Source organism: Cimex lectularius, unplaced genomic scaffold (assembly GCF_000648675.2).
Source record: "Cimex lectularius strain Harlan isolate CLEC.00 unplaced genomic scaffold, Clec_2.1 scaffold338, whole genome shotgun sequence".
In the NCBI taxonomy this organism is placed as follows: Eukaryota; Metazoa; Arthropoda; class Insecta; order Hemiptera; family Cimicidae; genus Cimex; species Cimex lectularius.
Genome location: NW_019392974.1, coordinates 12,493 through 34,294, shown reverse-complemented (window position 1 = coordinate 34,294; position 21,802 = coordinate 12,493). Strand labels below are relative to the sequence as shown.

General features: G+C 38.4%; 2 protein-coding genes across 3 annotated transcripts; both read left to right on the top strand.

Annotated features, from left to right (window-relative positions):
* Positions 1-2,904: 2,904 nt before the first annotated feature.
* Positions 2,905-8,409, top strand: LOC106666014 (uncharacterized exonuclease C637.09). Of its 2 annotated transcripts, none has more exons than XM_014392881.2 (13): positions 2,905-2,963; positions 3,124-3,246; positions 3,307-3,432; positions 3,505-3,576; positions 5,634-5,782; positions 5,846-6,069; positions 6,146-6,368; positions 6,583-6,724; positions 6,832-7,026; positions 7,090-7,279; positions 7,382-7,636; positions 7,695-7,888; positions 8,141-8,409. In XM_014392881.2, the coding sequence occupies exons 2-13, from the start codon at positions 3,142-3,144 to the stop codon at positions 8,345-8,347; spliced, it is 2,082 nt and encodes a 693-aa protein (XP_014248367.1). In that variant the 5' UTR covers positions 2,905-2,963; positions 3,124-3,141; the 3' UTR covers positions 8,348-8,409. The 2 variants fall into 2 exon arrangements, with proteins under 2 accessions (XP_014248367.1, XP_014248366.1); XM_014392880.2 differs by having other exon boundaries at positions 2,921-3,057.
* Positions 8,410-8,788: 379 nt separating this feature from the next.
* Positions 8,789-16,076, top strand: LOC106666024 (aminopeptidase M1-D-like). The gene is made up of 14 exons (XM_014392894.2): positions 8,789-9,007; positions 9,146-9,375; positions 9,435-9,567; positions 11,635-11,920; positions 11,980-12,125; positions 12,195-12,419; positions 12,479-12,716; positions 12,780-12,946; positions 13,027-13,131; positions 14,952-15,168; positions 15,236-15,435; positions 15,492-15,599; positions 15,656-15,778; positions 15,840-16,076. The coding sequence occupies exons 1-14, from the start codon at positions 8,900-8,902 to the stop codon at positions 16,065-16,067; spliced, it is 2,514 nt and encodes an 837-aa protein (XP_014248380.1). The 5' UTR covers positions 8,789-8,899; the 3' UTR covers positions 16,068-16,076.
* Positions 16,077-21,802: the final 5,726 nt, after the last annotated feature.

The following is a 21,802-nucleotide window of genomic DNA, read 5'->3' as shown; positions in this document are numbered from 1 at the left end:
TTTGAAGCGGACAGGAAACTGACTATTAGCCGAGCATGGCGAGAACCGAATATTATTGCTCGGCAAATAACCCACATTTGTCGGGATTCACTGAACCTTCGGTGGATCCCGTGTGACTGGAGCCACCTTAAGAGAGAACGGTTGCGGCACACCTAATAATAGGACTTTATAGGTTTACCCAGTGATTTCTCATGGCAAATGGAATCTCTTTCAATTTACCAAATCTGTTCAGAGCTACTAACAACCTAATCATGTTTTCAGTTTAATAAAAATGGTATATTCAGTGCAGGTGAAATATTGTCTGATGATAGTCACAAAATAAATTAACCTGTTCAATCCCCTTAGGATGACATCTTATTAAACAATTAGAAAACTAATTAAACAGTTTTCCCTGTAACACTAAAATCAGGGTGCTGTGGTCCTGGTATTGTCAGATTGTCCCAAACGCAGCCTTGAGGAGTACTGCAACTAGGCTAACTCCTCATTATAAAAATACAAAGTGTAATGAAGTCCTCACTGGGATTGCACAGTGGGAGTGACATGATACAATAGAGGTATTTCACTATAAATATAAGCAATTACCTTATTTTAACTTTAGCCCCTTGTACATGTAGATGTAATATTTCAGGGTATGGTATACTGCGCCCTTTGAGAGCTATTGTATCCCCCGTTCTCTGCCTAAAGCACATCGGTGAGTCCTATTTCATCAAGAAACTTGATTAATAGGCCCGGTTTTAATGGTTGGAGCTCTTCTATGGTCACATTGTACATCCCAAAACATTTCCTCCTGTAGGCTAATGTAGCTCCGCAGTTTGTTAGTAAGTGTGTTGGTGTCTCTTCTGCTTCCTTGCAGAATCTACATGTGCCATCTTGGATTATTCCAATTTTCTTTAAATGTCCATTTAATCTACAGTGTCCTGTCAGGAATCCTGTTAGGATTCGCAGTCTGTTCCTGCTTCCTTTGACACATTCTGTGATTTCTTTCTTGCCAAAGTTGGTTAGAAAATTCTTGGATTGTCTGTGTCCAATAAGTGAGTTCCAAAGTTCGCTCATTCTCTTTTTATCCTTCTGTCTGAGGTATTCGTTGATAGTGTGTGTTCCTATTCCACAGAAGGGTTCAGGTCCTATTAGCGGTGTGGCAGCCCCTTTTCTTGCCAGGGTGTCCGCTTCCTCATTACCTTCTACTCCCATGTGTCCTGGGACCCAGCAGAGGCTGACTTTATTCTGCGAGCCTAATGTATTTAATTTGGTTTTGCAGTTCAGCACCATCCTTGAACTAATGGTATTTGAGCTTAGTGCTTTGATGGCTGCTTGGCTATCTGACATGATAGCTATATTCTTGTTTTTGTATCCTTTATTTAGATTGAATTGGATACATCTTTCAATTGCATGAATTTCAGCTTGGAAGATACTGGTGTGCTTTCCCATGGGTTCTGAGTATTTGGTTCCGGGTCCGAACACTCCTGCCCCCGTACCTTCCTGTGTTTTAGATCCATCTGTGTACCAAAGGATGGTGCCATTTTTGAGGGAGTTATTTCCCTCTCTTTCCCATTCCTTTTTGGTGCCCAGATGTATTCGGAATTTTTGGTTAAATTCAAACCTCCTGTTCATGTCATCTCTTGGAGCCATGAGTGATGGATGGTTTTTCCACAGTTTGTTTCTGTCTCTCCATTTCAGTTTTATTCCTGTTGGAGGTTTCTCTCTGATAAAGTTGATTATGGTTTTCTGTGCTGTCCTTTCTACCATGTGATGTAGGGGGATTAGTCCAAATTTCTTTTCCATGCTGATTGTAGGACATGTTCTCATTGCTCCCGTTATGCAGATGCATGCAAGTCTCTGTATTTTTGTGAGTTCTTTCCTTTTGGTTAATTGTTCCACTTTATCAGCCCAGGCTATAGCTCCGTATGTAAGTAAAGGTCTTACTATTATGGAGTACATCCATAACAGGGTTTCTGGCCTACATCCCCAGTTTCTCCCTGCTATTCTTCTGCACACCATCAAAGCTCGTGTCGCCTTTGTGATAATGGAGCTGATGTGTTCCTTAAATGTTAATGTTTTATCTAGTATGATGCCCAGATATTTGACTTCATTTTTGATTTCTATCACAGTGTTGTTGAGTTTGATTTCTTTCATGTGATCTGATTGTGCGTCAGATTCTTGGTTGTGGATGTGTCATTTGGCATCCGTGAGACAACCGATTTGTTAGAAATGCCCGGAGAAGTTTCTTGCGCCTCTTTCAATGTCACTGGACTTGAAACTTCGACCTTAGACTTCATTTTGATATCTTCTTCGTCTACAAACCAACATATAATCATATTGATTCGTCCTTTCTTAACTTTTGCATACCTTTGTGACACAAGACAGTTACTTTGTCTAAAATATCAGGCTATTCCAGTTAAAATAAATACTCCAGCATACCTAGACTAATAGACAGTGTTAACACTTTACCTCCAACTGTTGATCTTTGTAATTTTTCATTTAATAAATTAATCTAATTTTTTAAAATTAAAAATGTACATGCCTTTGTATCATAACATATATAGAATATTGATAGAATAATAGAACATAATTTTATATTGTTAAAAGTTTAGTGAATTTTTAAAAATTCTATATTAATTTTTTTATAAACATTATGAAACTCAAAATTATTTGAGGAGTTATTTATTTGTAACTGTTTTTTTTAAATCTAAAAATAATAAATTAATGAATTCAAGAATATGGATGTTCATGACGTACCTGATAGTCTACTATGATTTAAACCATTTATACATGAAATATAGATTATTTTATTGTAAATAAAAAATCGGTTAATTAAATTAATTTAATTTTCAAGTCTATCTTGTAGATTTATTAATAATTAATATTATAAAATGAAAGTGAGGTGATAATAATTAAAGAAACCTTGTTGAAACCTTCCAGTTAGAAAGTTGTTTATTAAGAGCGTAACACGTGGCTGTCGCAGGGTAGAAATAATTAGTTAATTAAGGATGTTTTCTTTAAGAACGTTTAGGAGTAGAAATGATTAATAATTAGTTATTTCAAATTAATTCAAATTTTGTTAGTTTTATCTTTTTTTTTTGGTTGGTGGAATTTGTTATATTTTGTTTTTTTAATTGTTTTCAGGGTAGTGTTTGACTGAAAATGGGCAGAAAAAGAAAATTTACGAAGTTGGATAGGAGGGAGAACAAGCGTCGAAAGCTTGCCGCACTCATGACTATGTCGGAGTTGAACGATGGCGACAGGCTCGTAAGTGTATTCAGTACTCGTACATACGACTGTATTTGACAAGCATGACCAATTGGGCAGAAACGTGAGACGTTCAAGCACGGCTGGGCGCTGAAGAAGGATGGAGGAAGGCCGAACGCCGAAGAGCATCCGCAGCCGGCCAAGGAGGAAACGCAAAAAGTCGTTAAAACGACGAATAATACGACCGTAAACATTGTTTAGCCCAATCGGCACTTTTTGTATCTTTTACAGTTTTTATTATATCGATTTTATTTTCAGAGTAAGGATATGAGTGATATGGAACTGGCCGAACTGAAAAAACTCTACCGTGAGAGGTGCGCAATGAAATTTGTAAGTTTTAAGGCCTCTATCAGTCGATGCGGTTTGGTTGATTCACTGTTGCCCGGGTGACTCTCGACTAGTTCACTACTGTGTGAAGACTTTCTTTTCTGGTTTCACACTAGGAAACTTGTGGAATAAACATTTCTTCCCAACGGGAGGTCAGTACGATGTTAGAACTCAGGGAAGCAGGAGCCCTTCTTGTTCTCGCTCTTCTGCAAAAAGAAAAGCAAAAAAAAGGAGGAAACCCAGTTAAAAAAAAAGCGTGGGTTTATCTGTTGTTATAAAATTGGGAAACGTGCACTTTCTCACAAATACTGTTGTGCTACTTCCGCCCAAGCTTCATTTTTTGAAATTTTGTCGCTTTACTCCCCAAACCTCATCTCTCATATCATGGGCCTAATACGAATTTCTTCAATGAACTGCTTTCATGGTGAACTCAGTTGACTCAACTAGGCGACATGTGAAGGACGAATGCCGAGCAGTGTCTTGAGTTGACTGCGCAGTTGAGTTGTCTTGAGTTGAGCAGATGAGTTGACTGCGTGTGAAGGGGCGCCTTTTCATCATTTGCTGCCTGGGCTACACTCCTTGACATCCCCGTCCATTCAACTAGTTGAATCAACTAGCCGCCTCGTCTGAAAAAGGCTTAAGTCTTTTTATATCTTGGATAGATACATTTTTTACTTTGCTTTTATGCTTAAACAAACAATTATGAAATGTATTTAATCAATAATACACTTGGAAGTGCGTACTCTGGGGATGTGCTTATTTACAAGAGGATTTGCCCCAAACTGCACTCGCCACATTCTTCAGCGTCTCCCGCAACTTCCTGGGTCCTTGACAGTCGATTCTATCTGTCGCAATGGCTAGGTCTGTCCTGGCTCTGGCTGGCTGAGTCCCCTACTGAATGTGGCTGCTTGACTGAGTCCTACAGTAGACTGTGCTCTCACCTAGTCCATTCTCCTGCCCACTATTTTTGAAATACTTGACAATACGTGTGCCGGATGTCTTTGCTCACCCTCTGCCTAGCTGTCTGACTGGTCCTCAACTTTTCCTCCCGTTGACTTTGTTTTTCAAATCCAAGGAAAAGCGAAAACTATTGGGCCATATGGTCAACTCCCATCTTACAAGGGTCAATCATGCAACAACTCGTAATTCTCTGTACTTTCCATTATGCATCTCCCTGTTCTCTTTTCGATGGAAAATCTGGCAAAGAGTGTACAAAGCCCACTAGGGCGCAACCCCAAATTTATGGTGACGCTCAGCTTGATAAACTCTCCAAGACTTGTGACAAGGGTTTTGAAAACATTTCTTTACTCCCTTTTGGGTGGGCGACCCTTCAGATTTACGGCCCCATAAGAAACATGTCTGAAATTCTGTACAACTATTTTTAATTTATTGTTAACACCGTAGCTGTCTTTACTTTTACTTTTTGTTTTCTTCCCTGGTAATTTCAAACCTTCTTTTCTCCTTTTCTTTTTTTCTCTCATTATAATTAAGAAAATCTTAGAAGTAAAAGAAGAAAGGATTCGTAATTTACTTTTAATATATATTTTTTTCATTGGAGAAAGTCTTTCTATGTGTTATTGTTTTTTAACCTTGGGTAGTGGCCCTGAGTATCAAAGGGCCGTCGCAGGCTCAGGCCACGATCTTATCATGTTCGAATATGATCGATTTATTTTATAAAATTAATCATTGTTTTTTAATTTGAATTTAACTTGCAGGTACATATATTTTGTTTGCATGTTATAGAATAAGAATTAATTTTTTTTATATATTGTACAGGGAAAGTTTCAGCATTCAGTTTCTGTTTTTTCCTTTTTTTCTTTTTTTTCTTCCAAGGAGCTTTTCTTTAATAAATTCAAAGGCTTTCTTAATATTTACATTTGTACCGTCTATATTTCCTTTACAGCTTCCCTTCTCTCCTTTTCTCCAGCGCCAGTGACTGGTATTGTTGAACCGGAGGGGTGGTTGTGTGAGAAAATCGAGCAACCCCCTCTCCAACACTTATATTAACATTTCTAGCTTATACTAAGACAGACCGACATACAGTAAATTTATTTGTTTAGAATCGTCCTAATTTGAGGTTAAACGAATACGGCATGCAGTCTTCCATTGAAAATCCGTTATCGTCGAGGAGGCCGTTATTTCTCAGCGATGTTCAACATTTCCTCATATATTCTCAGCTCCAACACCACACAACAGGGAACATCCCAAGGTTTGCCATCATTCACGATTAATCCTAGTTATTTAAATTTAACTATAAATAAAAAAATTACAGGTGGATCAAATTGGACAGGTCGAATAATTTAAACAAGACGATTTTTTTAATAATCGAAGGCGTGTCGTTAAATGATTATACGAACAACAAGGTTGACTGGGTCAACGCGTCCTCTTTCGAACACAAACTGGAAATTATCAGCCCGTTGAGCTACGGCGGCAGTCTTATCGAGGAGATGGCGACGTTCCCTTTAACAAAATCACAAGTCCATAAATATACAAAACGTACGCTTGTTGATATTTCTCCTTAAAAAAAACTTTTAATATAAATTAAATGTTTATTTTCTTTCCGACCCTTTAGGATACGGCTCTTTGAAAGAAGCATCCCTATCGCAGATCCTGTCTAAGGTGGTTCGTACGATGTACCCGATCAAAGATTTTGCAAATTGTCTCGATCGAAAAGAAGAAAAGCCGTCGATGCCGCCTTCGGCCGATACGTTTCCAAGGACTGATCTAATTATGACCCCTTGGCAGATGATCGAAGAAAACTACCCCTTGCCCATGTCAGGAACATTGAAAAAACAGTAAATATACAATACAAATTATTATTATTTTTAGGTTTAAACATGATGAATTCAAAAGGAACGGATATTTGATTCCAGCTTGAGGCTTGTCTTACTCTCGTAATCGATAAGCTTTGCTCATAATGAGAATGATTGACAGTCTGATTTAAAAATAGTCAATATGTTTTAATTTATTTTTACAAACTTATAACTGGATTTTTTTTCTTTTTTTAAGGTATGAGCATTATGTTTATACGAAAGATGTTTATTATGAAGTGTCGGACAGCTCTCCGATATGGGCGATGGACTGTGAGATGTGCATGACGACAAAAGGCAGCGAGCTGACCAGTATTTCCATTGTCGATGAAAGCGGCAAGGTATAAATCTATAAACTTAATGCTAAATTATTAAAATATAACTAGACCAAAAATGAAAATGGCGAGGTTAGACTGACAAACTGTAAAATAAAAAAATGAAATTTCAGGTCGTTTACCATACCTTGGTCAAACCATACAACACTATTACAAATTATCTTACGCAGTTTTCCGGCATATGGCCTGGTATGTTGGACAATGTCTGGACGAGGTTGGAAGACGTACAGCAGAAGATAAAAGAGATCCTCCCGCCCGATGTCATCCTCGTAGGCCACTCTTTGGGCAGCGACCTTCACGCCGTTCAGGTACGCCGGGCGATTCTTAATTTGTTGACATGCGATTTTCAAATTAAAAAAAAAAATCTTTAGATGATGCACCCGTACATTATCGACACGTCCTTGATATTCAACTTGACCGGGAATAGCCGTATGAAATCGAAACTCAGGGTCCTGGCTGCACAGTTTCTCGGCAAGAAAATCCAGTGTGACCAGAGCGGACACGACCCGACCGAAGATGCCTTAGCCTCTTTACAACTTGTCAAAGTGAAACTGGAACACAGTAAGTTTCTGTTTGATCGAACAAAACAACACATAGACCCAGTATATTGTTCATAGTGATCAGTTTAAAATAATACGTTTTGGTTTTGTTTTTAAACTCAAGGCATCGGTTGGGGAAACGCGCTTATAGAAGGTGTTGTTCCGAAGGAAATGTTGCTAGCGGCTCATCAATTTAACATAGCGAGAGAAGAAGAAAAGAAAAAAATGGAAGAATACAAAATCGACAAGAGAAACGAACTCGACTTTAAAAAAGTGACGATCGAGTCGACTGTTGGCAAGTCGAACAAACAAATGGCGCAATTCGAGTCTATATATATGTCATTGATCCTGCACCACCTCACCAGGAATGAAAAATCAGGTACTTACTCTATTTTAAAACCAGATTAAACAAAAATAAATTTTTTTAAAAATTCTAGTTTTCATCATCGGAAAGAAGAATGAAGTCGACAACTACTCGCGGTTCATACCGCCACAAATGACGCTCGGCACGCCAAAGTGTCCGGTTAAAGTCAAAGCTCTGCCAACGAACAAAGCGGTTGTCAAACACGGCCGCAACTTGGAATTTAAAGGGGTGACATTAATGCACGTAATCGTCAAAACGCACACAAAGGTAAATAAAAACAAAATCCATGATGATTATCTTTCTATTAAATCATTTCTGATCGTACTGGACTGCTCTGTTGATAACATGATGGCTATGAATATGTCAATAATTGAGGTTAGATTTTGATGAAAATGTTGATTCTTTGACGTTCATCACTTTTATGTTTTATATATTACTCATTGGATCAGACCTGTCAATGATTAGAAACGAACGGAAAGGTCCATCGGCCAATTGTATCTCTAAAATTATACCTTGCAGGCGGACCACCTCATCGGGAAGCTGCTTAAGTTAGTGAAAGAGGGTGAAGACAAAGATAAAAACGTCCTTGTCTCTGTATTCCTGGCGGGTAAAGAAAGCGACACCATCTCTGTAGAAAACACCGGCCTCCTGCTCGTGCACCTCTTCAAGAAATTCGTACCGCCGGTACGACTGAAAAAAGAGTTGGAAACTAAAGCACCCATGTGATTGTTGCTTGAAACTAAGTGTTAAGTTTTATTGTAAATAAAATTTTATATATTTACTTTAAACAATTTTTTAAATTTTTTTATTATCCTTTTATCGAACATGTTTATTTATATTTCACCGAGTAATGGTGTTTCTTAATGCTTTTATATTGTCTATTTAGAATTGACTATAATTTTTAGCATTAATGATCTTTAGAATTAAATGATCATTTTTGTTGAAATTGAAAGGTTTTTTTTTGGAAAATATAATTTTTTTTCACGGTAAGCTTTAATTCTGCTTCGATGAAAAACTGGCGAGAATGCTGAGACAATAATTGAAGAATAAATTTATTTATTTGATTAACATTTTTGATTAAAAATGTTTAATATTGGAAAAAAACTGTATAGAGAATTTTTTAAACAAAAAGAATTCCCCCAATTTTTTTTTTTTGAAAGATCATATGAGATGTATTTTATACAATAACAAATTTCTCTTTCTTGTTTGAGTTAAATTTCAAAGTTGAACCCAGGTATAAACAAAATTTTTGTCAGTTTTGACCATTAAAAAACAGTGATGGCTTTGAAACGCCACAGCCTTCCGGTAGTGCCGAGGAGCTACTCGATATTTCTCAAGCTCGACGAGAACGAGAAGTTCGACGGGACTGTTGTAATCCATTTGGATGTGAGTCAGACCCATTTTCTTTAACATTTTAATAAATAGGAAAAAAATCTACGAATATTTTGTTTGAAAAAATACAAAAATGGCCAGAAGGCAAGGGGAAAACACCTAAAATTTCAATTTTATTCGAACATTTTTTAGATAATGAAAGACACAAAGTTGATGATCATGTCCGCGAAGAACCTCAAGGTAATCAAAGCCAATTTGAGGGTGTCGAATGCACTGATTAAACCCCCGGTCATAACGACGTTACCTGACAAAGAGCTTATTTTCCTCGAGTTCGGCACACTGCTCAAGTTCGGATGGGCAGTCCTGACCATCAACTACTCTGGGACGGTCAACAAAACCTTGATCGGCCTTTATAGGCAGTGGTAAGTCCTTAATAAAATAAATGACCATTTTCCTTTAAACAAATTTCAATTCCTACTAGCGGAGGAGGCGTGGCGACGTGCAGAAAACCGCTCTCCGCCCGGAACATATTCCCCTGTTGGGACAATCCTTCGATCAAGTCAACTTTCGAAATATCAATCACTTGTCCACTCAGGACTGTACTTTCCAATACGGTAAAGTTTATTTAATACAATTTACCTGTCATTAAAACTGTGATACACAAGACAAAATTATAACTGGACCATAATATAACACTAGAGAATTATGAAATATTTTTTTTTTGATAAACAAAGCGTAAAAAACCATAATCCTACATTACAATTGATTTATAGCCTATTGTAAATCAAAATCCTAAAAAACAACTGCATATCTGATGAGTAGACATCCATAGGCATATTGATACATCCTTAACCAACACTACCCTATCCTATCTCTTATTATCTATGTTGACCTTAAATCATCACCAACCTCGCATACCTAACCATCATTAACCCTCGCTGCCATGATATTTGGTGAGTATCCACCTCTAGCCATTCCTACCAACCCTTAAACTTCCTTAATGATCTCTAACCAATCTTGGATATACTTAAACATCACTACCCCATACTAAAATAATAATACTGATGAGTAGACACCCATAGGCATATTTAAACGTCCTTAACCAACACTAGCCCATCCTATCATCATATATGTTCCATAGCTATCCACAGGCATACTTAAACATCTTTAACCATCTCTAACCTCAATCTGTCAAACTATCTACTAGGTGATCATGTGTAACTATATTTTACCTATTATTTATCTAAATTTAACCTGTTGTGCTTTGCTTACCTAATTTAAATTGCGTGGGGTTTACCCATCTCTTACAATTATATCTGTATTCACCTGAAATCATCACCAACCATGCATACCTAATCATTACCAACCATGCATATCTAACCATCTAGCCATTTACCCAAGCTAGGCCCATAGACATACTTAAACATCTTTAACCATATCTAACCTAAATCTGTCTTTATATCTGGTAGGTAACCATCTCTAACTGTGCCTACTTAAATTTAACCTGTTGTGCTTTGTTTAGATGCTGCTTATACTGTGAGAACGTTTTACAGCATACCGAACTTGTCCTAAACCTACACATCTTCATTCTTGAGCACTAACCACCTTAAACGAAAACCAACCATCTCAACCTTTCTTTTTCCACGTTTAACCATCCCAGCGTACCCTAACCATGGTGGTGACATCCGGTGTTTATCTAGTCCTAAACATTTTCAAACATCTCAACTAATCCAAAACTCAAACTTCGTGGGGGTCTACGATCTCTTACCATCTGAATTTACCTTTAACCATCATTAACCTTTTATAACCCAACCTATAACGATGTCTAAGAAGTAACCGTCACTACCTTTTTTAACCTAAACTATCATGATATCTTTTGATTTACCAAGCCCTAGCCATTCAACCCTTAAATACCCTTAATTTTTCTCTAACCATACCTACCAACCTTAAAACACATATATTACCATTTCTAACCATCACTATTCCATCCTTATTCCATCCTAAAAAACAACTGCATAAGCGTATAATTTCATTCCCACAATCCCTGGCATCAGAGTTCTGATGATGTCACTATTCAGCAGTGCCATCAAGCAGACATCATCAATATCACACTTAAAGTGTTGCTCCAGTGTATGCCTAGAAGTGAAGCAAGCCTGCCTGGTATGCCACAGAGAATTGGAACTTTAAGAGATCTTCATTTTAACCTAAACTCTAACCTAGTAAATGGTGCTTCACAATGGACCTGTTCAATCATAAAATCTACTTAAATAACAGACACTTCCAAATCATGAGGGGTTACACTTTATCACCTGCTATCGGGAATATCTTAGGACCCATCATCTTCACAATATACGCCACAGACATATCTAACCTTTCTGAATCTATCTTACAACCATTCTTTGCTCACTGAGATCTGTTATCTCAACCATAAACCTGCAAACCCATGTCCTTTGACAGTGGTTCAACCGGTGGACAAATAAGCGCTTAAAAATGCAATAGTATTTCTCCCTTATTTAATCTAGTCCATATTTTGTGATATACATTGACAAACGAACCCACATACATGACTCAAAGGACAAGAATTCAACTGATGCTTCTAACTTCTTAAACGAACAGATCAAAACTCAATAACAATAATTATTCGTTTTGCAATTTTGCCTACTTGTGACAATAAATTTTAGCCGGTTGACTTGAGCGAAGAGTGCGATAGCACTTCGACTATCAAGTTTCTCCCTTCGTCACCGATGTCAGTCGATCAGATTTCAATCTGCTCAGGAGATTATAACTTCATCGAAGGCTATTACAACAAAGTGAACATCAGAGTGTACACAGAACCTTTGAAATCAGAGTTGGGCAGGTCGACGCTGGACTGGCTGATGAGGTTCATCCAGTACTTTAGCGATTTCTTCGACCTACAGTATCCGTTGCCGAAGCTTGATGCAGTCATAATCGATGAGCTCAACTACGGTGTGTATTAACGAATTAACGATTGTATTTTTTTAAATATTTTGAATCTTGTTTTGCAGATTTCATGGAAGGCTGGGGTCTTCTGATGCTACCTTCTAGGCTGGCACTTGTCCGGTCCCTCCAGAGCCTACGCGGAAAGAAGGCCCTTCTGCAAGCTCTGTCCCAAGCCGTAGCTCGTCAGTGGATCGGCAATCTCATCACCGTGGTATTGTTTTTTTTAATTTAAACCGTCAAAAATTATCATTTGAAAATTGTTGCAGATGTTTTCTTTCAGAGCAAACTGGAAGGGCATGCGCTTCTGAAAGGCTGCGCGGATTACATCGGCATCAAACTCTGCAACATAGCACAGCCGGAGTTGAACCCGGTGTTTTGGTTTGGCCTTGAGGTCAAAGAAGACGCCATGACCTGCTACCTGAGACAGAAGAACGAAGATGAATGCCACTCTCGTGACAAGATCTCATCTTTATTCTACATGATCGACAATTACATGGGCGAAGATGTAATTGTGATGTGACAAATTGCCTTTTGTTTGTGAGTTTATCCTGTTAATATTTATAGAACTTCAAACAAGGGATAAAATTCTACGTGCAAAAGTACAAATTCTCGAGTGCATCCGAAGAACAGCTTTGGACATCGTTAGACGTCTATTCAAAGATGCATCTCGTTGACATTATGAACTTTTGGATCGACAGCGAGAACTATCCGCTGATCACTGTTAAATCGGTCGTCAACGAAGGGCTCAATAAAATCATCGAGTTGGAACAAGAGCCGTTTCATCAAATTGTAACAGAACCAGGTTGAACTATACCTTCAACAAAAAAATACAACCAAATTTGTTAATGCGAAAAAACTGTCACAGGTAATCTGAAAACCTGGGACATACCTGTGACATTCGTACGAGCAAAGATGCCAGATAAGATGTGCTTTCAGACGATAATGAGCCAGCGTGTTTTGAGGGTACGCCTGACTAACACTGGAAATTCTGGCTGGGTCAAGCTGAATTTCAAGTCTACCGGCTTTTACAGGGTAAGTTTCTCTCAATTCCATATTAAAAAATCCTTTTTAAAGTTAAACACAACAAAAAGTAACTTAATTCTTCTTTTAAGGTTTTATATCCAAAATTGGTTTTACAAGAATTCATAAGTGATTTCTTGCAGAAGGTCATGTCACCTGAAGACAGGGTCGGAATCATTGCTGATATGAGGGCTTTTGTATGTTTTTGTTTATATATTACTCAAATAATTAATACTGTGATGTTTTATCGAGGTTTGCAAGGTGATTAATTTGGTTATCTCACGTCATCCTTATATCCTCACTGGTCCATCCTGGCATCCATTTCCTACCAATCCTTAAACACCCTTAACCATGTCTAACTATACTTGGGTATACCGTTACCACCCCTTAATATCCTCGTAATATCCATTGAGTAGACATTCATTGGCATATTTAAACATCCTTAACCATCTCTAACCTCAATGTTTAACCATCCTACCATAACATTCACCATTTCTAAATATTTTAAAATATCTCTACCCAATTTTAACTGCGTGGGGTCTACCTATCTCTTATTATCTACGTTGACCTTAAATCATCACCAACCTCGCATACCTAACCATCATTAACCCACGCTGCCATGATATTTGGTGAGTATCCACCTCTAGTCATTCCTACCAACCCTTAAACTTCCTTAACGATCTCTAACCATCCTTAGATATACTTAACCATCACTACCCCATGCTAAAATCATAGTACAGGTGAGTAGACACCCACACGCATATTTAAACGTCCTTAGCCAACACTACCCCATCCTATCATCATATATGTTCCATAGCTATCCATAGGCATACTTAAACATCTTTAGCCATCTCTAACCTCAATCCTTCAAAATATCTACTAGGTAACCATCTGTAACTATATTTTACCTATTATTTATCTAAATTTAACCTGTTGTGCTTTGCTTACTTAATTTAAACTGCTTGGGTTTACCTATCTCTTACAATTATATATGTATTCACCTTAAATCATCACCAACCACGAATACCTAACCATCATTTACCCAAGCTAGGTCCATAGGCATACTTAAACATCTTTAATCATCTCTAACCTCAATCCGTCTTTATATCTGGTAGGTAACCATCTCTAACCGTGCCTACTTAAATTTAACCTGTTGTGCTTTGCTTAGGTGTCTGTTTATACTGTGGGAACGTTTTACAACATACCGAACTTGTCCTAAACCTACACATCTTCACCCTTGAACACTAACTACCTTAAACGAAAACCAACCATCGCAACCTATCTTTTTCCATGTCTAACCATCCCAGCGTACCCTAACCATGGTGGTGACATCCGGTGTTTATCTAGTCCTAAACATTTTCAAACATCTCAACTAATCCAAAATTCAAACTTCGTGGGGGTCTACGGTCTTTTACCATCTGAATTTATCTTTAACCATCATCAACCTTTTATAACCCAACCTATAACGATGTCTAAGAAGTAACCATCACTAACCGTCCCTACCTTTTTTAACCTAAACTATCATGATATCTTTTGATTTACCAATCCCTAGCCATCCAACCCTTAAACACCCCTAATTTTTTTCTAGCCACTTAAAACCATTTCTAACTATCACTATCACCTTATCATCATATATGGTATGAAAAATCTCTAACCACAAACTACCTAACCAGGACTATTTCTAAGCCTACCATTTTCCCAGAGTAACTATCTAACTTTTGCTTTGCCTGCAAAAAGGTAAAGGTCTATAGCTTTCTCTAAATCAATCTATCATGGAATCTGGTGCATAACCATCTCTAACCATTCTTAAATATCTTAAACCATTCCACAGAAACCCACTTTAAAGTGGCGAAACTCTGAAACCTGCGAGATTGGGCAAACCTAGTTGATCTGAGATAACCGTTCTAATATTTTCTACAAAAGCTTTTACTTTTTTCATGATTTTAAAAAATTTGTATACCGGGCTGTTTATTGTCTAGCGGGTAGAGTGGTTTTTGATATTAATTGTAATTTATAGGTGCTTTCAGGACGCGAAAAGACGAGCACACTCCTCAGCTTCATATCACAGCTTGGCGACGAGGAGGCCGCGGTCTGGTGGATAATCATCAAGTTCTTCGAGGACCTATTCATCATCATACCCCAGACGAAGGCCGAGGCCGGGTTCCGAGAGTACGGCCTCACAGTATTCAAGAAGATTTACAATAACCTCGGCTGGTACCCGAAGAAGAAAGAACGTAACTTCCATTTCTCCTTTTGGTTTTTTGTTTGTTTCTGTTTTTTCTACCCTTCGAATTTTGAAAGATCTCCTGGAGACTATGTTGAGGCCGGTCGTCCTGAAGCTCTACTGCCGTTTCGAAGACAGCGACGCCCTCATCGAAGCCAAGAAACGTTTTTTGGGCCTCCTCTTGAAAAATGAAGAAATCGAGGATGACCTCCTTGTTCCTGTTTTTTACGGTTGTGCAAGAATCGGGGGAGAAAAGGAATACAACCAGCTGCTGGATGTACGGCATTTTTAAAAAACACAACTTCCTCATTTCTCAATTTTCTTTTCTTTCAGCTTTATAAAGATTCCGAACTTGAATCCATGAGGGACAAGATAATCGAAGGGCTCTCCGGCTTTCAAGACGTCACCATTGTTAAAAAGCTCATCGAGTTTTTAAGCGAGGTACATTTAAATTATATTAAAAATATAAATATAAGGGTTAAATATTTCTTTTTAAGGACGAAAAGCGTCCTTATAGCTTGTTGAGGTACCTCGAAATACTCCTGGACAATGAATTTGGTACTAAATTAGTTTGGGACTGGTTAGAAACAAACTGGAAAACTTTGGAGACTAAATATTCAGTAAGAAAGGACTTCATTAACCTCAACATAAAAAGTAAATAAAAAATAATAATGATTTCAGGCGAACATGAACGTGCTTTCGGGCCTGGTGGCTAAAGCGACTTGCTACAGGCTGAAAGACAAAAAAGACGAGGCGATCTTCAGGTTCAGCGTCAAACTCGCCGAAAAGTTGACTTCGGCCGTCGAAGAGGGCTTTGGGAAGCACAAAGTCTACAGGGACTGGCTTAACAGGGACCTGCAGAACATCGAACGCTTTTTCACACCCTGGGCATCGTCGGTGTCGACTTAAAAGGGCAAAGAAAAAACAAAAAAGAAAAACAGAAAAAAAATTATAAAACTTGTTTTAAACGACAAAATATTTTTTGTTATAAATTATGAAAGGAAAAAACAGATTTAGTTGAGTATGCTTGACCCGGCCCGGAGGACTAAATCGTATTTTTCTCAGACAAACGACGGCGTCCTTCGGGGGAGCCTCACTCATGGGGATCCGCGTCTGGAATCGGCCGTCATCCCTAGGCGCGAGAATAAACAGTTTTTCTAGTTTATGATCAATGGTATTAAACAAAAGAAACACCTGAGAGATATTACAAGTAGTGATTCTTCATCGGGATAGCTAAAATCTAGATGTGTGTTTGGCTATGGTTAGTAATTGTTCAGGTTAGGTAGGGACCAACGAGATGTCATGATAGTTTGGGTTAGTGTTGGTCGTGAATGGCTTGGTAATGGTTAATGATGGTTAGAGATAGTTAATCACCAGATAAGATAAGTTGGCTTAGGTTAGAGTAGTTGGTGATGGTTAAAGCAAATAGTGGTAGTAAGAGATGGGTACAGATGTTTAAGCATTGTTACAAATGGCTGAGGATATGTGGGAATGGTTAGGGACGAGTAGAAATCATTTCTCACCAGATATCAGGACAAGTTGGCTTATGGTTGGATATTTAGAGACGGTTACACTCTAATAGTACGCTCCAAAATAGCTTGGATGAAAGTTAGAGGTAGTTAAGGATATTATGGATATATGGTTACTTCTCAAAATAGTATGCTCCAACATAGCTTGGTTGAAAGATAGAAGTTGTTAAAAATGTGTATGGATAGACGGTTACTTTCCAAACAGTAGGCTCCACATAGCTTGGATGAAAGATAGAGGTGGTTAAAAATATGTATGGATATATGGTTATTTCTCAAAATAGTAGGCTCCAGCATAGCTTGGATAAAAGTTAGAGGTTGTTACTGATATGTATGGATGTTTAGAGATGGTTACTCTTCAAATAGTACGCTCCAACATAGCTTGGATGAAAAAATAGAGGTGGTTCAACATATGTATGAATGTTTAGCGATGGTTATTCACTAAATCTGTAATAAGGTCCATCGTAGCTTGCCTGGAAGATAAGATGGTAACTCACCAGGTATGTGTTGGCTTAGAATTATCAAGGATGGATGATGCTTGAAGGTGAATAGTGATAGTAAGAGGGGGTAGTTTGAGTTTGAAATAGGCAGATATGCTTAAAAAGTTTAGGATAGGGTAAAGTTTTAATACGTATAAATTTAAACCACTATTTATGAGTATACGTGATCCGGCCCGGAGGACCAACTTTTTGTTTCAGTTACTAATACAATATTTTCAAAGTGTATTCTTTCTTTTTCCAAATAGCATTTTATTTGTTCAAAGATGTTTGAACCTTCTCGAAAGGTTTGCACATTAAACGTATTAAATGTTTCGCGTTTTCTAAGAAAGGGCGAACTCTTGGAAATCAGCAGGGCTTGAGTTGATGTCATTAGACGCATTAAATAGGAGCCGGTTCGCAAAGGGATCAAACCTTTCAACCGCCTATCATCAAAGCTTACTTTAGCCCGCAAGCCCTCGGGGCGGTTGTAGTTTAATAAACAATTTACCATCCCCGTCGATATCGAGGGTCGTTAGCAAGGAGGATGGGGCCAAGGTGTGCGGGCCGGGGATGAATTGTGTACCGTGGTGGCGGGGGGGGGGGCGAATCCTCAATGCGATCCCACACCGACGGCTAATAACATCACAAAACTTAGATACACTCCATTGCCTAAGGGGATATTTACCAACTCATCTAAGTTGGGATTATCTTGGAATCCGGCGTTAAACTTTGATTCCTCGAGACGCGGGCAATTTGTCCCCGAGCTGTGGAATTTTTATTTTATCAACTTGCCGACATGTGTGGATTCGGATCCAATCGTGACTGACTCAACACACTCACAGGCTCAGATAAAAACGTTCATTTCGTTTGGATCCCTTTTAAGCGATTCATACATGCATATGCATACGCACTCGTTATATGAAACCGACAGGTCATGAGTGTAAAGTGGGTTTAACACCTTACCGGATGGTTAGGACTGAGGACAAATTGAGACGTCAGAAAGGCGTGGGCAGCCTTGTAAACCGTAATTTAACATAATAAGGCCTCATGGCGCGATTGCCACTAACGGGTGATTTACGCCATTCTTTTTCCTCCGGGCCTTGCATGGCGTCCCGTCGGGAGAGGTTCACACCTGGGGGTCCGCGGCTGGAATCAGTCCAGTCATCCCCTACGCACGAGTGTAAGCACCCTTGTACGGAAAGTATTAGGCGCAGTTGACATCAATCAAAGAACGAAGGATATCTGAGGAGATCGATTAAGCGTAAAGTTGTAGTTTATATTCAATGCCATTCCATGAAAGGAACACCTGAGATATATTACAATTGGTTGATATTAATTGAGATGGTAAAAATTTAGATAGTTTGTTAGCTATGTTTAGTCATGATTACTCACCAGGTGTCATGATAATTTTAGCTAATTTTACCATTTCGTGATTGTTAAGGATACGTAACGAGTGCATACTCGCCAAATTAGTATATTCCGTACGTCACGTTACTCTGAGTTAGGGCCATAGTCGACGGGTTAGGTTAGAGATATTTCGTGATGGTTAAGAAAGCGCAAGGTTGGCTAGAGATGGATACTTTTTTTAGTAGGCTCTAGCATAGCTTGGATAAAAGAGAAGTGGTTAAAGATACATTTAGATAAATGGTTACTCTCCAAAATGTACGCTCCAACATAGCTTGGATGAAAGATAGAGGTGGTTAAAGGGATGTATGGATATTTAGAGACGGTTACCCTCCAAATAAAAGATTCCAACACAGCTTGGGGAAAGAAGTGGATAAAGATATGTATGGATAGATGGTTACTTCCCAAAATAGTAGGCTCCAACATAGCTAGGATAAATGAAGTGGTTATAGATAAGTATAGATAGATGTTACCCCCAAACAATAGGTCATTGCTTGGATGAAAGATAGAGGTGGTTAAAAATGTGTATAGGTAGATGGTCACTTCTCAAAATAGTATGCTCCAACATAGATAGGATGAAAGAAGTGGTTGTAGATGTGTATAGATAGATGGTTACTCTCCAAACTGTAGGTTCCAACATAGCTTGGATGAAAGATAGAGGTAGGTAAAAATATGTATGGAAAGATGGTTACTTCGACTACTATGAAATATATAGGTGGTTAGATGGAGGTAGACCCCATTGACATAGCTATAGGTTCAGAACGTTTATGACGTATACCACGATAGTTTTCAACAAGGATTAGTGGGAATGGCTATGAATATTGTTGAATTGCTAGATGTTAAGGATGAGAATGGACAATGATACTCAGATGTGACGATGGTTTCGGTAAGGATGGTATCAGATTGTTAATAGTGAAGGATGATGATGGGTAGGCAAATTAATTCACTATATACCATGATAGTTTAAATTAATGATAAGTGAGAATATGTTTGGTCTGCTTGATGTTCACAAATAAACGATTGACATGAAACAACGTATTTAAGATGTATTGCAAATGGATGATAAATCTATTATTAAATAAAGCAAATCAGCGATGATAGAGCCAATGTTTTGCGATGATCTGGAATTGTTGTCCAGGAAGGTACGTCAGTATTGTTGGTTCTTATGGTGGTTTTTATGAACTGCCCTGTTGAATTCTTTGGATTTTTCTATTCAACAGCTAACCAGGGACTGGAATTTTTTTCAAAAGTGAGACTTTAAACAAATATAAAACCTTTTAAAATATAATCCTAGTTTTGTGCATATTTTAATCTTGTGTGATGCTAGCAATGACAAGTGAGCAAGCGCTGTTGGGCTTGATTAAAAATTCCAATAACGCCGGCCAGCTGGACTGGTACGCCGTGTCATTTGCATCCGTGTACCGTCCTAATGAAAACATCGGCTCGTTTCTAAGTAGGTTGTACTGCGGGACTTTATGGAAATGCGGCGGAAAGAAGGCGCCGATCGAGAGAGAGGAAGGAAAAAAAACGGACAGCCGTGAAAGTCACGAGGAGTTTGTCACATATGTGAAAGGAGTGAAATACCTGTTCCTTTGAGCCCACGCTGGGATTCGATTGAAATCGCCCGTTCCCGATATCATTATAAATGTCTCTCGGGTTCCGAGGACACATCGTGAGATGTAAACGGCCCCAGCTCCAGGAAAAAATATTGGAAATCAACAGTTTACACTGTCTCTTAAGTGAGAGTGTCATGTTCCGTTGATATTTATTGTTCTTGAGGTACCACCTACTGGACACCTTCGAATATTATCATTTACAACATCTAAAACGCTCCCGACCATTTTTTTTATTTCCATAGATTTCATCTAGCAATAATCTACGTATATAACCAACCCTAAGTGACACAAATTTTAACCAACTATGTCTTACAATTCTAAAGAATCTGCAACGATTCCAAACTATTTCCAACCATTTCTTAACAGTCTCATCACCATCTCTATCACTGACTGCCACTGCCACTAACCATCTCTAATCATTCCTACCTATTTCTAATTGTCATTAACTGTCCGCAACCCACTCGGTCTAGCACTGACTGCCACTAAATATCACCAACCATCTCTAACTATCCCTAACTAACACTGCCACCAACCATTTTTAGTTATTTATTATTTCTTTTAACTACCACTAACGTCAGCAACCATCTCCGACTAGTACTGACTGCCACTATCACCAACCGTCTCTAAGCATTCCTTGTTATTCTAACTACGACTAACTGTCAGCAACCAACTCTGACTAGCACTGACTGTTAATACCACCAACCATCTCTGACTGTCTCTAACTACCACTGCCACGAACCTTCTATAACCAGTCCTATCTATTCCTTACTACCTCGTACTATCACTAACTGTCAACAACCAACTCTGACTACCATTGACCGCCACTGTCACCAACCATCTCTAACTAGCACTGCTACCAACCATCTCTAACCATTCTTAGCTATTTCTTACTACTTCTAACTACTACTAACGATCAGTAACAAACTTTGACTAGCACTGACTGCCACTAACTATCACCAACCATCTCTAACTACCAGTGACTGCCACTGACACCAACCATTTCTAAGCATTCCTAGTTACTGTAACTACCACTACATGTCAGCAACCAACTCTGACTACCACTGACTGCCACTAATATCACCAACCATCTCTCACAGTCACTAACTACCATTGTCAAGAACCTTCTCTAATCATTCCTATCTATATCTTAGTACCTCTAACTATCACTAACTGTCAACCACCAACTCTGACTAGCACTGGCTGTCACTAACTATCACCAATCACCTCTAATTGCTACTGATTGCCACTTGTGTCAGCAACCCTCTTTAATCATTCTTAACCATCTAACTACTGCTTACTGCCACTGTTTCTAATCTAATAGTTTATCTAAAGTCATCTAATTAGCCACCTCAAACTCACTTTTAACTACTAACTATTCTTACCAAAGCCATCGTTATTTCTGGTAAGTAACCTTCCTTCCTCACTCTTAACCTGCCATTCTACTACATTCATAACCATTCCCACTATTCCTTAATGCAAATAAACTTCCATCTTTGCCCAACCTAATCTTTCACTATTAGCAATCTCTGACCATCAATGTGAAAACTATCATATTTTGAGTTGAGTAAGGACCTTGCCCATTGTCATCTTTAAGTTCTAGCCATCTCTAACAAAAATTA

Excerpts from the sequence above, each read along its gene's own strand:
- LOC106666014 (XM_014392881.2), top strand. The coding sequence starts at position 3,142 with ATGGGCAGAAAAAGAAAATTTACGAAGTTGGATAGGAGGGAGAACAAG. Across the intron at positions 3,247-3,306 it reads TGAACGATGGCGACAGGCTC|AAACGTGAGACGTTCAAGCA; the intron begins GTAAGTGTATTC and ends CCAATTGGGCAG. Across the intron at positions 7,637-7,694 it reads CACCAGGAATGAAAAATCAG|TTTTCATCATCGGAAAGAAG; the intron begins GTACTTACTCTA and ends TAAAAATTCTAG.
- LOC106666024 (XM_014392894.2), top strand. The coding sequence starts at position 8,900 with ATGGCTTTGAAACGCCACAGCCTTCCGGTAGTGCCGAGGAGCTACTCG. Across the intron at positions 9,008-9,145 it reads CTGTTGTAATCCATTTGGAT|ATAATGAAAGACACAAAGTT; the intron begins GTGAGTCAGACC and ends AACATTTTTTAG. Across the intron at positions 15,436-15,491 it reads AATACAACCAGCTGCTGGAT|CTTTATAAAGATTCCGAACT; the intron begins GTACGGCATTTT and ends CTTTTCTTTCAG.